The following is a 17,404-nucleotide window of genomic DNA, read 5'->3' on the forward strand; positions in this document are numbered from 1 at the left end:
GGGGACTTGAAGGATTTATTTATAGTGCGCATTTTCATTTTGTGTGGGTCCTCATCATTTTCATACACTCACTGTCATAGAGCTCATACCTCGTGTCCTTGTTATACCCCTACTGCTGCTGCTGCTCTTTTTACTCGTATTCTGGGATATTTGTTGTTTCATAGTAACGTTTAAAAAGAAAAAAAAGGCTACACTTTCTCAAATGGCCTCTTGAGGCTTTCTCCAAAAGATAATCAATCCCCATGGACCCCGGTGTTAATGGTCAACTTTAGAACAGAAATAAATGAGTTTATAGCCTTTTTTTTTTTTTAATCTCTGTAGCTAGTTTCATATTCATAGAAACTGTTCTCACTGATTTCTGTTATATTAAGGCTTAAAGTTATGCATAATTAAGGGTGTGACCGCTTTGAGTGATAGGTGAGTACTCTCACAGGTTGCCAGCTGCCTGCCTTAGTATCAGACCATAGACAGTATAAGGATGGAAGGCGGAACAGCTCCTCAAAAGTGAAGCCAAAGCAAGTAGAGCTCCCCCTGGTGGCTGGCTGCAGTATAGGTCATAAGCTCCACCTCCTCCATGTTTGACGCTATAGAAACAGGATGTGACATAATGACAATCACCAGTTGCCATGCCAACCGCACCATAAAGCAGTCCCAGGGGTCATGAGAGTTGTAAAAAAAACATTTAAAATAAGTACAGTGTATACTTAGACTTAGATAAACTTTATTCATCCACAAGGGAAATTGCTTGGTCACAGTAGCAGTAACACTCTTAAGAACCACAGTAGCAGTAACACTCTTAAGAACCACAGATAAAAGAAAGATTAAATAAGATAAAATAAAATAAAAAAGTATAAGCAAAATGTACAAATTAGCATATTAGTATATATAAATGTACAATAAATAGAGACAGAAGAATATATATTATATACACAGGGATGATAGTAAGGTGCAATAGTGTCCATTACCATGACTAACATGGAGTTATCTGTTACAGAAAGGTGAGTTGTTGTACAGCTGGACTGAGAATGGTATGAAAGTAGTCCTGTAGTGTTCAGTGTGCGAGCGGAGCTGGATCAGTCTGTTCGAGAATGAGCTCCATTGCCCCTCTATTGTCTGGTGTAGTGGATGTGACGGATTGTCCATGATGGAGAGCAGTTTGTCCAGTGTCCTCCTGTCCCTCACTGAGACAAACGTCTCCAACTTACTGCCAATGACATGACCAGCCTTTCGGATCATTTTGTCGTTCCTACTTATGTCCTTTTTGCTATAATCCAACATTTCCTTGTAACTGGTGGGGGTAGAGCAGAGCACAGTATTAATTAAACAAAATCACAAGTGAGTCTGGAGGAAGTGCGGCCGGGTCATCGTCTCCGCGTTGCTCTACTCTCCGACCGTACGGCGCAGACTCTGTCTCCAAACTCGCAAGATGGCGCTGCCTGTATCCCTGGGAAAATAGCGGCAGTGTGGCCTGTGCAAGAAAGCGGCGACACGTTGTCCATATTTATATACAGTCTATGTGTGAAGCCACACACCAGAGCTCCACTTACAATCCACTTGAGCATTCATAGATTAAATGGTGGTTAGGTGGAATCAGGCACTGCCAAGATGGCAGCTGCTGGATCCACTATGCTGAGCTTCAAAACTGCCTTTCAGGAAACATACTGTGTAGGTGATGTCTGAGGGCATCTATAAACTGATTACATTAATATTCATACAGTGAAGGTATGTTGGGCCATGGTTAGGGTTAGGAGAAAATCTGCATGTCACATGATTGCCTATTTCTACCTCCATCCACATGCAGATTAATAATTTTGTCACATGTTATAATATTCATATAACACACTTTCCAGTAAGCACACGGTAACTTAATTAACATTGCCATTAATACTGCGAAGTGGTATCCTCTAGCACAACCACCCTAAACCACGTCACACAGGAGGTAGTACTATAAATCAAAACATCTATTCACGTATTTACTATAAAATGGGAATTTCAAATAATGCTCTACTCATCTAATCTCTGCAGGGACGAAAATAGGATGAACTGCTAAACATTACAGAATTCAAAAGAGAACATTAATTCTGAACTTGTAAAGCAACAAGAAATTCAATCACTCGCAGAATGTCATTTTTCAGCAGGTGAAAGTGAATAGTTACTTTCCAGTAACGAGGTACAATATAGCATAGCAAGATGTGATTGCAGCTCATCGGGGACCTGGCGTGTTTGCTAACCATTTTAGCATAAAATTGTCACTGTGCTGTGTGACAATCCCCAAGTTGTGATATAATGATGCATAATAATGTTTTTCCTCTCACCATATGCCACACAATGGAGGGCTTTTTCTCCAGCTTTCTTTTTCTTAGTTGGCAGCTTCCTGCAGCAGGTTAGCACACAGAAATGGCAAGTGATTTACTGTACACAAAACACATCTGAATATTCTCTGTATATATATGTACGTATTAAATCCACATATTGAATCTTGTAATGAACAATTACAAGAGTCATTACACAACAATTTACAAACTGTGCATTTTTCGCTTTCTGAGGACCTGTCAGTGTTGATATATTTGATGGGATTATAGGATATGCACATTTATGATTGATCTTGCATCATTGATTCATCATCATTACAGTCCCCGTCGCTGTCCGTTTGTCTTTAGTAATGCGCATCTGTCTGTCCGCACTGCTCTGGAAAGCGATAACTCACGTATACACAGTAGCACATCCTAAAACAGATGCATTTGTTTTGGTATTCATGTCGTTCACTTGATGTCATTATGTAAACCTTGTCCAAAGTCAGATGGTAACTTTTTGCGCATATACAAAAGAAATCAGAACATTTGATGTGTCTGTGTGTGTGTTTGCTGTTGTATTTCTGATCTTGGGAGGACAGATTTTTAGACCTTGAGTTTTATACCTTTAAGTGTGGAACATTTGTCTTGTGTTGACTTCTCCTAAGTAATGCATCAGTCAGTTAGGGTCCTCACAAGTGTAGTAGGGTAAATGTGTCTTCCGTACATATGATCATTTCCTTCTAAGTACAGTTCTGTGGGCAGCCAACATCATTAGTAAATGCACACTTAATGTTTGGTTGTGATGAATATGATTCCTCAGTTCTGTCAATATGCTTGTTGTCACATTTGTGTAAGACATGAGATAGGTGGTTGTTATCTTTGTGTGTATAGAAATATGATGTCATAAAAATACTGAGCCCTAACATTTTTCTTATTAACTGTCAAATCCTTAGCTACAAAACTGAACAGACAATTGAGAGGAGGTAATAATACACTGGAAAGCAGTTTTGTCCTTGGTCTGAGCATTGCACAGAGTGAGACCATAACACAGCCTTGGGTCATGGATGTGTCCCTTGACATAGTGTAGTCAGAATGTGTTAGGAGAGAGATGCATGTTCTTTCAGTCGGTAGACTCTAAAACAAACGCGCCTGTAAGGTCAAAGAGCAGGCTGTCAGCTTCAGTTTGAAAGTATAGGGTTTTTTTGAGTTTTTTTGGCCATGAAACACCTTGCTTTTGTGGTCTCACTGTCTTGCAGCAATAGAAAAAGGGTCCAAAAGCACTTTTTCTCTGCATTTAAATGAAAGCTGAGGTTGCCATTGTTTCAGATGACAAGATATATCTATTAATAGATTTAAGCAATACGGGTTCCTATGTGGTATCGAGGAATTTCGTACAAATGGGAAATCACTTCTGGCATGTCATGGCAACATATTTTAATTTTATTTACCTGCCATTTGACAGCATTACGACACATGGCTGGGTTAGGGCTAACTAACACAGCATGAAATAACACTGCAAACCCCAAAATGTGTACTCTTAGTCTTTGATGTCTTGGTATTCCGCTTATACGTTGTTATATGATACAAAAGGCAAGGGTTTTATTCAAGACTGACAGTAAAAAATTAGATGGAAAGCATCTGTTGTTACTATTTGAATCCTGCATTTAGCAGTTTATGTTTGCTTATAGTGTTTTTTGTATTGTGGTGGTATTTGTGAAGGCTAGGTTGATAAGCAGAGCATTAAAATATATGACTGTGTCATCTGCATAGAGGAGGTTTACTAGTATGTAAACTAGTAAGTAAGCAAATACTTGTTTGGTGGTGAACAAAAAAATAATAACTTTAAGGTTGTGGAATCTTGAATCTTCTGGGACTATTATGGTACTGCTGTTACACCATCTTTTGTTTTAAATGCAAATATTTGTGCATTTGTATTAGTACTTCAAGCTGAGTAAATTGAGGGTTTTTAAAATCTCCTGGAGACTTTTTTTTTTTTTTTTTAGAAAGTTCAGAGTGTCTCATTTCAACTTAGGGGTCAGAGAGGTCTTGCAAGTGTTGGCAAATCTTCAAAACTAGATGAGAACGGCTTGCACTAATCCAGAGAAAAACAGTACTTTCACATCATCCTGTGAAACGTTCGCTTTACAAATTAAGCACAGAATCTCCCGGTGTCTTAACCTTAGCAGATGTGTAGAATGTTTATCCAGATGTTCAACATCCTTGAGAAGTCTGGAGTATGTTTGAGGGGAGTCTAAAAGGGACACAAGGTACATATATCAGAAAACAATTATTAGACTACAGCTGTTGCTCTACTTTTAATTTAAAACAGACTATTTCGGAACATTGTTTATCAAAATATATATTCAGTGATAATGAGAAGATAAAAATATATTGTCTCTTGTGAGAGAATGCTGATCTTACAATCAAGATTGTAAGTTTTCGTGTTGTTCATGTTATTTTCTGGTTCATGTAACTGTAACTTGATCTTCAGTCAGTACCTTCAATTCCTATCTAAAGTTCTACCTTTCTTCTTTCTATTTTCTTATAGGTCCATTGCTGTGTGATGGACGACTGACACACCTCCTCTTTCCTCTGCTCCTCCTCTTGCGGGCTCCACTGTTATTCAGTTTTGGTGAGCGCACCTGCCCCAATAGCTGCCGATGTGAAGGAAAAACTGTCCATTGTGATCAGTCTGGATTTTTAGATGTCCCAGAAAACATCTCAATCGGCTGCCAGGGCCTCTCCCTTCGCTATAATGAACTGCACACCCTGCTGCCCTATCAGTTCGCTCATCTCAGCCAGCTTCTGTGGATATACTTAGACCACAATCAGATTTCAGCGGTTGACAGTCGAGCATTTCAGGGGGTCCGCAGGCTGAAAGAACTAATACTGAGCTCCAACAGGATCACATCCCTACACAATTCAACATTCCATGGAATTCCCAATCTTCGCAGTCTGGACTTGTCTTACAACAAACTGGAAATCCTGCAGCCAGGTCAATTCCATGGCTTACGAAAACTACAAAACCTTCACCTACGCTCAAACGGTCTCTCCAATATCCCAATTCGAGCTTTCCTGGAGTGCAGGAGTTTGGAGTTTCTGGACCTAGGCTACAATCGAATCAAGGCTCTTACCCGTACCACCTTTCTGGGGCTACAGAAGCTGATGGAGTTACATCTGGAGCACAACCAGTTCTCACGAATCAACTTTTTTCTGTTTCCACGCTTGGCCAATCTGAGATCCCTCTATCTGCAGTGGAATCGCATTCGGGTAGTCAACCAGGGCCTTCCGTGGACTTGGTATACGCTGCAAAAACTTGACCTGTCTGGAAATGAAATCCAGACACTGGATCCTGCTGTCTTTCATTGCTTGCCCAATCTTCAAGTCCTGAACCTGGAATCCAACAAGCTGTCCAATGTGTCTCAGGAGGCAGTGTCAGCATGGCTTTCACTGACCACCATAAGCCTTGCTGGCAACATGTGGGATTGTGGAACTGGAATTTGCCCACTTGTAGCTTGGTTGAGGAATTTCCGGGGCAGTAAAGACACCACTATGATATGCAGCAGTCCAAAGTATCTCCAGGGAGAAAAAATCATGGAAGCCACTAGGAACCATGGTATTTGTGAGGAAACTGATTACATTCTGACTGAAACACCCTCACCAACGTCTGAGCTCATTTCTGAAGCCACTGCTGAACCAACATTTGCCCCCACTAGCAGCTCTCCACCTTTGCCACCAACCAACACCTTTGGTCCTCCCCCACCCTACAGACCTCGACCTATACCTCACCCTACCTTTCCAGGACATATGAGCAAAGATCCAAGAGACTCAGCAGTTCGCACTCGCCCCACTCACATACCACCCCCACAGATGGAGCACATGACTCTGCACAAAGTGGTAGTCGGCAGCGTGGCAATCTTCTTCACCATGTCCCTAATCTTGACAATTATTTATGTGTTGTGGCGGCGCTACCCAGGTGCTACCAGGTTGCTGCAGCAGCGTTCCATGGTGGGACGGAAGCGTCGCAAAAAGAGTCCAGAGCCAGAGCAGAACCTTAGCTCCCAGCTCCAAGAGTATTACATGAGCTACAACCCTGCAGCCACACCAGAATTGGAAGTGCTAGGCAATGGCACTGGTTCCTGCACTTGCACAATTTCTGGCTCCAGGGAGTGTGAGGTATGATCCATCGCAGCCTAAAACTAAAAACTCAAAATCAAAATACAAGACTCAACAGAGAGGTAAATCCTTTATCAAGTATGCCCTGTAAAGAGACCCTTTTAAATCACAGTTAAGCACCCTTAACACTTTTCATTCATAACATACTTATTTTAAATGTTAGATGTCTCCAATTATTCTATTTCTACTTTTGAATTCAATTCTGAAGTGGAAAATTATCCACTCCGCATCCAGAAGAAGAAAACCACAGATGTGCTCAGGGAACCTCATCATAACACAATACAACTGAATGTAGCTTTGAAGTTTTTAACTTTAAGTCAACGATTTGTCTAAATTTTGTGTTCAAAGCTACACTTCTGAAAATTCTTCATTATATTTTGAATTTAAGGGACCCAAGAATAATTGGACTCTGTCTAACTAATTTATAGACACCACTACACATCAGCATGGCATGGCTCATGTTTTAAGGAATTTATTTTGTTTGTGTGTCTGTTTGGGGGTGGTGGAGTGTGTGTGGACTAGTACACTTATATGTGCCTTAAGAAGTTATTTATCTGGGAATGAGTATTTTATATTACTAATTACCAAATGTGTTCTGTTAGGCCTCCTGTACTAACAAACTCTTTAAATGTATGCAAAAAACAAGGGTCTATGTGTTTACCTATCTATTTACCGGTCATATTTTGACTATCACATAACAAAGTGAGAATCGTTGCTTGAGAGCCAATCATTAGAAGAACAAGCAAAATATATTATCTTGCTCATCACAAGTTGAAAATGTATTACTGACAAGGTTTGAGATTGGAATGGTCTTGTGGATACGTGCATTGCAACAGCCCTTCAATGTTAACCACGCTTGTCTTGCACAGTGCATGCTTCCTCACTTGAGGAGATTTATGGTAATCCGCACAGAGAGGAGGCAATGTGGTTATCCCAAAGCTTATGATATGGCTTAAATGTGGATCCCTCCGCTGTGATAAGGAGCATATTTATAAATCTGGGTAATTACAGTCACCCTCATGAAAACTTTTAATCTCTGGACACGAGTTCAGCCATTTAAAACAATTGTTGCTCACCTGTGGCGTATTCACCAATGCGTCTAACCGAGTTTAGAAATAAATAAAACAAAAAAGTGTCAAAAGTGCTAAACAAACAGTAGAATCTGGTATCAAGGAATATAATTCATTCATTCATTCATCTTCTGTAACCGCTTGTCCTGTGAAGGGTCGCAAGGGGGCTGGAGCCTATCCCAGCTGTCATCGGGCAAGAGGCAGGGTACACCCTGGACAGGTCTCCAGTCCATCGCAGGGCTAACACAGAGAGACAGACAACCATTCACACTCACATGCACACCTACGGCCAATTTAGAATCACCAATGAACCTAACGAGCATGTCTTTGGACGGTGGGAGGGGTACCCAGAGAGAATCCACGCAGACACAGGGAGAACATGCAAACCACACAGAAAGAACCCAGGCATCAAGGAATATAACAAAACCTAAAATCAAGGAATATAATAAAACCTAAAATCTAATTTCTCCCCCTGCCTTAACCTCTGGCCACTTATAAAGAGGTAACCCTTGCTGCGTATCTCCCCCTTCAAATGTTTCAAATATGAGTGAAACAAGTATAGTAATAAAATATTGCTAGTGTATGGATGGAGCTAGGACTTCATGTTGCAAGAAGTGGGTCTCTATTTAAAAAGACTCACTTCTTGCAACACTGCAACGCTCTGAGACCACTATCGCCATGATGAATTTTGCAGTAGGAACCAAAGTGGTGGACAGTGCGTCCATATGGTAAACATTAGGGAAACATGTTTGCGTCATAGGCCATTGGTCATCATTTTAGCTTTTGTACTGCATGTGTAGAATCTAACTTTCCTAAATTGTTCAAGTACATTATCATTGTTATTATACCTCACAGACGTTTGGCCTTTGCCATAGTAAAAAAAAATGTAAAATGATTTTTCGGTGCACAGTATACTATGCAGGATATTAAAGGTCAACCAACTCAGTTCATTCTGTGTAAGTCATAAGTCCTCTATTATTGTCAGTGGAGTGGACATGGATTGTGAAACTCTTCTCCTTTCAGTTCTGGCATTTTATTCAGTTCAACTTTCCTAATGCTGTACGTTAAGAGGGAAAAATCTGACTAGTTGACTCTCACAACTTTCAATCCCTAACATTTGAAGCTATAGTGAAATTGATTGCAGTGGATTATGATTATATGGATTATACACAGTCAGCGGTGAAGAGGCAATAAAGCGAACTTTATTCCTTCCTGGGGCATGCACAGCTGAAAGGTGTCTGTTCAGTCTTGCTTCTAAACATGAACTTGAAGTTTGTGCATGCAATTTGTATGCATGGGATTTCATAAGGTAGCAGCTAATCAAGTAATCAGTGACTGAGCCCGTCTGTCAAGTGCTCCCTGAGTGAAAGAGCTCTTCAAAGGTTCAGTCCAGTGGTGGTTAAGGGGCGAAACCAATGATAAATCTAGAGCCAATTAAGTCGCTATTCATCCTGAAGCTTTTGGCTCCATTCAGATATTCAGGAATTCCGCTTTGGCACATTCAGTATGTCGACTGCGGAGAACTTTTTGATTTCCAAAAGGTTGTTATTTTTCTACTTTTTGTGCAATGAGATGAGCCCCAGCTTGATTGAGTGCATGCCACAGAACTTCACTGCAATCCAAAAACTATTGAAAACACATAGACGTATCATACATTGAACCATGACCAAGCTCTCCTCTGGCCAGTACTTAGACTGCTTTCACATATGGGTCTGAGAACGTTTGTCCCTCAGGTTGGTTTGTTTGAGCTGGTGTGAGCACGGCAATCGCAGTCTCTTTCAGAACAAAGTGCTGCTTTACATCGTATATATACATAAATGTTGTTTTTACACAAAGCCACGATGCTTGATCAAACTGAGCCTGGTGTTCATATACAGAACACTCGAACACGTACCACAGAGCAGCTGATGTCCTGAAATCTAATGTTTCCTGCAAAATTCTGACCAATCACAAAACTGTTCGCAAAAATGTCGTGTTGTGCTGTGGCTTGTCAGAAGAATAGTCAGGTTAAATACAACATTGTAACAATACGGTATCAACTGTTCCCTGAATCCGAACAAAATATCCAAACAGTAGTTGTGAAAGCACCCCAAGCAACTCACCAGCGATCGAAAGCATTGCTTTGGACAAACTAATTTGACATTTGTGAGATGAAAATGAAAACTAATCCAATCAAACCTCTTTTGTTGCCGCTTGCTTAAAACGTTGGGCTAATTTAACACCAGACATGCAAGTTTTTGTCAAGTAAGGCTATTATTTTGAATACCCTGATCACCTGCCATAGTTTATTGAATAACTCAATTAAGTTTGCCTCTTATCTCCCATTTGATGACCTCCATAATTAGCAAGTGTGTGGAAAAGGCTGTAGGAACACTTCTACCCCTCAATTCTCATATGACTCAAGCATGTACGAAGATTCATATTGTAGTTGTTAGCGCTGCAAAGTCGATGGCATCTAATGTGGCTACCTTGTTATAGGCTAAAATGCAATATAAGGATGTATTTGACATCTTTCCAAAGCAGAAATAAAGGCGTGTGCCTGCTGTGTTTGTCACCAGTCCATAGCTTGACTGCAGTTTGCTACCAAACAATAGCAGCGTCCTGATTCCATCCCTTAAAGCTGCAAATATTTCTGTAACAATCAGCGTCAGTCTATTGTCTCTCTCTTCATAACCCTAATCCGCATCTCATCATCTCCAAAACAGTCTTTTCTTTTCAGCATCACTGACGGGTGTCTGAAGTAGTTTGATTGGGGAGTTCGACGCGGTTGCTTATTCCAGGCGTTTAATAATTGAGGAGCTGGCGTCAGCCTGGTTTAGTTTGATGAAAGGGCCATCTAGCTGGTCGGCACAGCTGGCTGTGCCTTTCATTACGGCTCTGTGCAGCACCAGCAGTCCCCATGGAGCGCTATGTGGAGGAACAAAAGCCTGCACAACACATTTACCTTGCTGCGGCTTGAATTTAGCGAGGTTTTGTGAAGCTGGCCCAGAATAGTGTCAGAACCCAGCAGAAAACAGTCCACTTTCATTTTCACTTCAGGCCTAAAGTTTTCAGGGTAGGAAACTTGGAAATGAAATCTTTGCAAATCCAGCCATTGGTTATCGTTTACCCAGGCTGATTAGGGTTCATCTCAGGCTGAGACTGGGGCAGTGCTTTGTGGAGAGTTTGCTGAAATCACCAAAATCTATTCACTAATGCACCCATTCACATCATATTATAGGTATTTGTAAATGCGAGCAGGTGTCTCATGTAGGAGTTGCAGGAAGCTTTTAGCAGCTACATAATCTCTTAGAGAACTGGTCCCACAATGACAGCAAAGCAATTACTGCAGGAAAATCCAATAACACTGACACAAGCAGCCAATTAAAAGGAGACTATATTATATATGAACGCGCTTACTATACATTCTACCGGTAATTAACTCTTGTTATATTTCTATTTTTCAATTTCAAAATTGTAAGAGCCACAATTTTAATTATAATTCACATAATTAACATTGTCTTTATAGGCTGCAGAAAGCGTAAATCAGTGACAGTCTAATTTAAAGTTTATAATGACAGCCTTTGCTGTAAATTTACTCCGATGCTGGTAACATTTATTGTGTCAGTTGGCAACAAAACACTACACTAACCCGTAGATGAAGTCCAGCCTGACTCAAAGACATTTCAACTAAAAGTGTGCGACCAGTGTTTTTCCAAATGAACAGATACTTCCTAGGGGTTTTAGGGACGTGTCTCTGCCACCGCCATACCGAAGCAGAATTCTAGAGAGCTGAAAAGACAGACCGTGCTTTCCACGTGATACATCAAAGAAAGCAATCCTTCTCTTAAGCTGATGTGAATGAATGTTGATACTAACCCAATGTAATCTAACTACTGGGTGAAAAGTTTTTACTCAAAAGTAATATTTCCAGTAATATATTTAATTTCCTTGGTGCTTTTATTTTCAGTTATATGAGATCACGATGTGTAGCTGTTCCACTGCAAACCTGCACTAACCAGGAAATACGCTGGAAACTTGTAAATAATGGGTGAATCAGGGGAATGTTTTACTCGAAGGCTGCCAAAGAAGATGTGTAATCTTTAGTGTGTTTTTTTTTATTGTTCTTTTTTATTAAATCGATCGTCTTTTTTCCCCAAACACATTACAATATTTCCAGACTTAAAACTAAATCATAGAAGTATTTTTTAACAATACAGTACAAAGGGATATATCTTAAAAAAATTAATATATGGGGTAAGTGGTTCTTAAATATTATATTGTATAAATGTATATATAAAACACCTGGGAAATCTTTGAAATCTTCAGTGAGTTGTTTTTATATTAATTGTGAATAGACTTTAGGAGCTGTTTGTGGATTCCCTGTACCAATATGGTTCAAAGTTCATAAACTGTCATTTTGAACATGTTGACACATTAAAAGATGCTATTTGTGACTCAGGTCTAGCAGTGTGCAATAAAAACTGTATTTATAATAATAAAATCAAGTAACTTAACACATATGGTGGTGAAAGTTTTTACATTACCTTCTAGCTAGCACGCTTAGCTGTTATGTGGATGTTACCACCTGACCACTAAGGATTTTGTGTACCCATCTTCTCATGGCATAATCACAAGCTCCGTTTGAAGGTAGCATTCATTTTTGTACAAAACAATCTAGGTGGTAGCTAGCAGGGAGCTGTCAATCCTCCTCTGTGAGGCTGCTCATCCTGTCTGTGAAGCTCACATGAAAGTTAGCTCAGGCTTCTCGAATGTAGATTCGTTAACAGCATTACGATGTACCTGAGTGTTTCTCCAGAGGGTGATGACAAGTCTAGCCATAATTAGACGACCTTCTTATTTGGATTATGTTCAAAGTTTATTTGGAGGTAACCTAGAAGTAACTTCCTATCTAGTATGTAAGAACAAATGCAGGCCTGAGGTCTAAGTCTGGCCAGACTGAATTCTTATCAAAATACGAGTAAGTAAGTATACTGCTAAGACTCCATCTGGATTTCATTATGGGGCCTGTATTTGCATCAACCGATTCAGAGATATAAAATACTTCTGCATGCAATTAGATAGTCCTAAAATCAATCTGAGACATTTTGCTGTAAACAAATTCAACCATGGCTCTCAGATGACGATGACGTACGATTACGTCGCTGTTACTCTTCTGTCCATCACTGCACATCACTAAACAATATGAGCCAATCTGCTGGATCAAAAATCCTAAGGCTAACTTTAGCCAGATAGACTAAATCAGAAAGACACTCCTTAGTGGTACTGTACACAGACACGTGTCTACACACATCTGTCTTTTCTGCTGTTTTTACCTGTACATATGTACATATATAGATACATGTATAAATACACCAATATACATATACATGTAAAAATACCTCTTTAAGCATGTGGATAGTCTTACAACCAATCAGAGCTATTGTGTTGTAAACAAATTCAACTCCATGGTGCTCAGAGGACGTGTATGACTACACTGCTGTTACTCTTCTGTCCCAAATAATTTGATTGGCCCAGCAGATCTTTGCTTGAGCATCATAAGTTCCCGATGGAGTGACTCCAGACCAACTTTCAGCCCCAAACATTTTATTGGCAGAAGACTATGTAGTCTAAAGTTTCCTCCTTAAAATCCAGTTTAACTTGTTAACTAACAGCCACAGCATATAGCGTAAAGGAATAATAGAACAAAAATAGCTAATGTTAGGCATCACTTTCATATCTGCTCTGACTACAGCGCTAACACCAGGATTAACCATTTTGAATTAATATTTAAACACTGCCAAACTGTAACAACCTCAGTGTTCTTGTTTTTTTCCTCCACATTCTGCAGTTCATGTTGGGAACGCAATCTCAAAGGTTCGCGTTGCCCCATCTTTCACTGAGTCAGAAAAATGTCAGCTATTGTCTGTAGACACTCGCACACTTGTTGGAGGATGAAACAAGTGAAAACACAGATGTGGGTGATATCACACTTCAAGCCTAAATATGCAAAGCACACCAGCAGCAGTAGAGTATCTAGCGTGAGTCAAATCTCACTAGTCAACTCTCGGTGGCTTTAAAGTGACACTGAACAGACTGAGCCTCAAGATGCGGAATTAAAATAATGGTACGTTTCGGATCAATTCTTGTACAAAGCAGCTACAAAGCTAATAAAACTGGTGTGAACTTCATAAACTAGGTTAAACTTATTTTTTTTCCTTCAGAAAAAAAAAAATGTTGTTAGAACATAATTCATGGTATTGTATTCTTGACATATTGAGTTCAACTGCTGCACTGTTCTTTCAAAGGTATTGATGTTCAAAGATTAAATGGTTCCGCTATCTTTCATGGTGACAGATTGTGGAAGAGAACAAAATATTGTAAAGACCAGTTAATAAAAGATTCACTGTTGCAAGATCAGTGCTAGCATTTGTGGATAGAGTTAATGAGGATAATGTAGTACAGTACTTATGTGTGGCAAATCAGCGGTACAAGTAGATATGAATGATTAAGGAGATGAATTGCTTTTTTGTTGTGCGATGTTTTTAAGGCTCCAAAAAGACCATAATCATTTAAAATCAGCTGAATGCGGAAGATTCAAATTTGATAACAGCACACGAAAGGACTAGTAAGTGGATCAAAACGCTTGAAAAAGCATAAGAAATCAGACTTCAGTGACTGAGGCTGTGATTGTCTCACACAGTATAAGGCACAGAAAAAAAATCAGATTCGCCGGTTCGCCGTCCCTCTTTGGTCTTTCCTCAAGCGCTCCCTGTTTCTGGGAGATACTGTGAGCGTACCTCCACCTAACCCCCTAGACGGCTTTGAAGAGAGAGGGATGTCACACAGCCAGCCTCGGCGTTCGCTTTGCATGTCCCCTGGCTAATTTCCCCTCCAGTCTCGTTCCACTTGACAGGCGTTCATCCAAAAAACCATTTAGGAGAACACTTTCATTTTCCGCTCCCTCTTCCCTTTACCGCAACAGTTTGAAGGAACCATTAAGAGCTTAAGCACGAGCGGGCGTACACTAGGGAGAAATATCTCAATGACCATACAGTAAGTTTAACACTGCAGATCCCCTCCCGAAATTTTCACTTGCAGGCAGTGAAACAGCTTTTAATACGAGCAGCATGAAATCCTCTCTGGTCTTAAAATATTAAGTTAATCGTTTCTGCATGATTTTAGGAGAATTAATTATTGAGAGGTTTGTATGATCAATAGATGGCTGTTTCAGTTTAATGCCTTTTTTTTTTTTAATTCCCTGTGTCTTACACTGGCATTGGAGGGAGATCATGCCAGCCAAAAACTGAACCGCCGGTAATGGCTACGGGGAGCTAATGAGAGCAAGATGTATGTTTTGCGCCGCTCGGCCCAAGTGTTTTTCTGGTTGACAAAGCGGAGAAAAACTGGAAAACATCTTCATTTATCATCATTAAAAATGCGCACGGTTCGACAGCTGCCTCGACCACAATGCCAGGGAAGCCCTTGATGAGAAGTATCTCCACTTCTTCAGTGCAATAGCCTCTTAACTATCTCAGAGGGGCAATCCCATGCCCGCTTCCCTCGATTGCTGGGTCATCCTCGAGTGAACTTGAGCGGGGTTGCACTAGGTGACGATGCGTGCGCTGCAATGTCGTGAACGTGGCTCTTTACCCGGAGCTCTCCCTCCTATCTCACATGCAGTAATACAGTCACACATACTCAACACAAACCCCAGTGAGTGCTGTATTATTAACAGGATCTGGAGCCGGGTTTGGACCCTGCAGCTAAGACTAATAGGGATCTCCTGTTTTACTCGGTCTCACAACAAAAACACAGAAAGAAAAGATTCTACAGCAGATTTCTGAAACTGCGTTTATGTGTGTGTTTCTTGTTCTGAAAGGGGACAACGGCTCAGTGGATCCTTATATAAAAGATCCGCCCCCACTTTCGCCCTAAATTGAATTTTATAATCTGCTCCGTCCCCCCCACTCTCTCTTTTCCTTTTGCTGCAGGCTTTTGGCAGCTGCTGTATACCTCATCCACAGATAACAGTAGCATCAACCCACCCACCTTCATTTGTTCTGTCGAAAACAGACAAACATCTTATTTCGCCACAGCCTTAATATCTGCAAAGCTGACTCACATGTATACATAGACACTGAACGGGTCCTTATATCATGACATTACTATGCTGAGCGGTCAGTGTAATTAAAATGAGCAACGCGCCAGCCTACACGCAGGCTGTTTTAGCGCATTTCTGGAACAATGCAATGTTGTAAATGTAGAATACGGTGCCACGAAGGCTTTGCTAATTAATTCACACATGTGACAGTGGGGAGCGGAGAGACATCAGAGGGAATGGGAGAGAGATGGAGAATGACATGCAACAAAGATTCCTGCCTAGTCTGGAACTGAAGCAGTCTGTCGCTGACATGTTCAGCATATTAAACCCCCAGGGCACCAGGGCAGCCAGACTTATATTATAAAAAAAAAACTTTTTGTGTTATATCTGATCTCCTTAAATGAATAAATATCTAACATAAGATGAGATAAGATTAGATGTGCCTTATTGATGCCCTGTAGGGGAAATTCAGAATGACATAGTAGCAAGGGATTAAAGAGTCCAATAAAGAAAATCAAAAAAATATATTTTTCTACAGTGTATATACTGTATGTGTGTGCATGTATGTATTTATGCATACTGTATATCTATATATGTATATCTTCCGCATTTGTAGACAAATAAATATGAACGTGTGCAATAATTATGAGAAGTTGTACAATGAGAGCAGCAGAAAAGACAGCTGTGTGTAGATACAATACACATGCCAGTGTACAGTTTGTACAGATACTTGTGACCCTTCTTTATGTATCACTCAAATCAGTGATTTTCTGATTTAGCCTGCTGGGCTAAAGTTCCCTGTCTTCCCTGTCACAACATTTTTTTTTTTGGTGTAAAGTTGGTCTGGGGTCAACTCATTTGTGCAGGCTTTATGCGGTGATGGACAGAAGAGTAATAGGTGATTTAAGCAGAGTTTATAGCTCTGTGGGACATAACCTACGCTAGGCATTTGTACTTGTACTCGTCAGTCTGGCTCGCTCTATAAGAACGCCACCCAAATGCTAGTCGGCGCTATGTAGTCTAAAGTAGCTGCCAGTCGGGTTCATTTTTGTTTCTACTTCCTGCTTCACTTTCAACAACGGCAACTGAAACTTTTCCCGAACACAAGTCATACAAATGTCTGTATCTCCAAACCTCCTCGTTTGACCTTACCGATTTTTTATTGATCCAAAACAATGAATTTGAAAACTGCGGAGATGGAGAAGCAGTCGGAAATACTAAAGCGGAAACACGCTAGTACCAAGCGGACCAATCACAGCTCTTGCGCTCTGCGTTGCCACAGCGCATAGGTACATTTCTAGGGAGTGCGCATGAGTTACGACGAAGGCTCTGTGAAGGCTCTGCGTAGGTGTCAGTTTGTTTTTAGAGCCTTAAGAGGCCATCTTAGCTCACAGCTTACCCATGTCAGGTGAAGTGTGCCTTAGTGGTGTACTATTTGTATGCAATTCCATAATTTCACCATGCCCTGCTTCCTTTCTTTGCCTCAAGCATCAGCTGCAGGGGAGAAGAGAGTCTTACCACCCGCAAAAGTCAATACCAAGGAAAAAGTACATTTAAAACAAATATGACTCTTTCAGTATCTTAAAAATTCAACATACAGAATGAAATGAACTATCTGTTTTTTGAAGGTCACACAATACACACTAATTCAACTCTAGCTATTGATCCAACTTCCGTCTAATACAAGACAAATGGGTGCAAAAAGGTACAAAAGAAAGTGTCCTAAATCCAATACAACAATTGAATGTATCAGTGATGGGCTGAGTGGCCAATAAAAAGTC

At 40.4% G+C, this 17,404-nt stretch overlaps 1 protein-coding gene across 1 annotated transcript in view; it reads left to right on the top strand.

The window, feature by feature from the left end:
• LOC311507875 (leucine-rich repeat transmembrane neuronal protein 4-like) overlaps nt 1-17,404 on the top strand; it is a gene marked incomplete at both ends in the record, with an annotated part of 108,638 nt that overhangs the window by 67,373 nt on the left and 23,861 nt on the right. The window contains one exon of the mRNA XM_084572414.1: nt 4,843-6,470. Coding sequence (XP_084428540.1) covers nt 4,843-6,470 — 1,628 coding nt within the window. The remainder of the gene's footprint in view (nt 1-4,842; nt 6,471-17,404) is intronic.

Source organism: Chelon labrosus, assembly GCF_963514085.1.
Source record: "Chelon labrosus genome assembly, chromosome: 22".
In the NCBI taxonomy this organism is placed as follows: domain Eukaryota; kingdom Metazoa; phylum Chordata; class Actinopteri; order Mugiliformes; family Mugilidae; genus Chelon; species Chelon labrosus.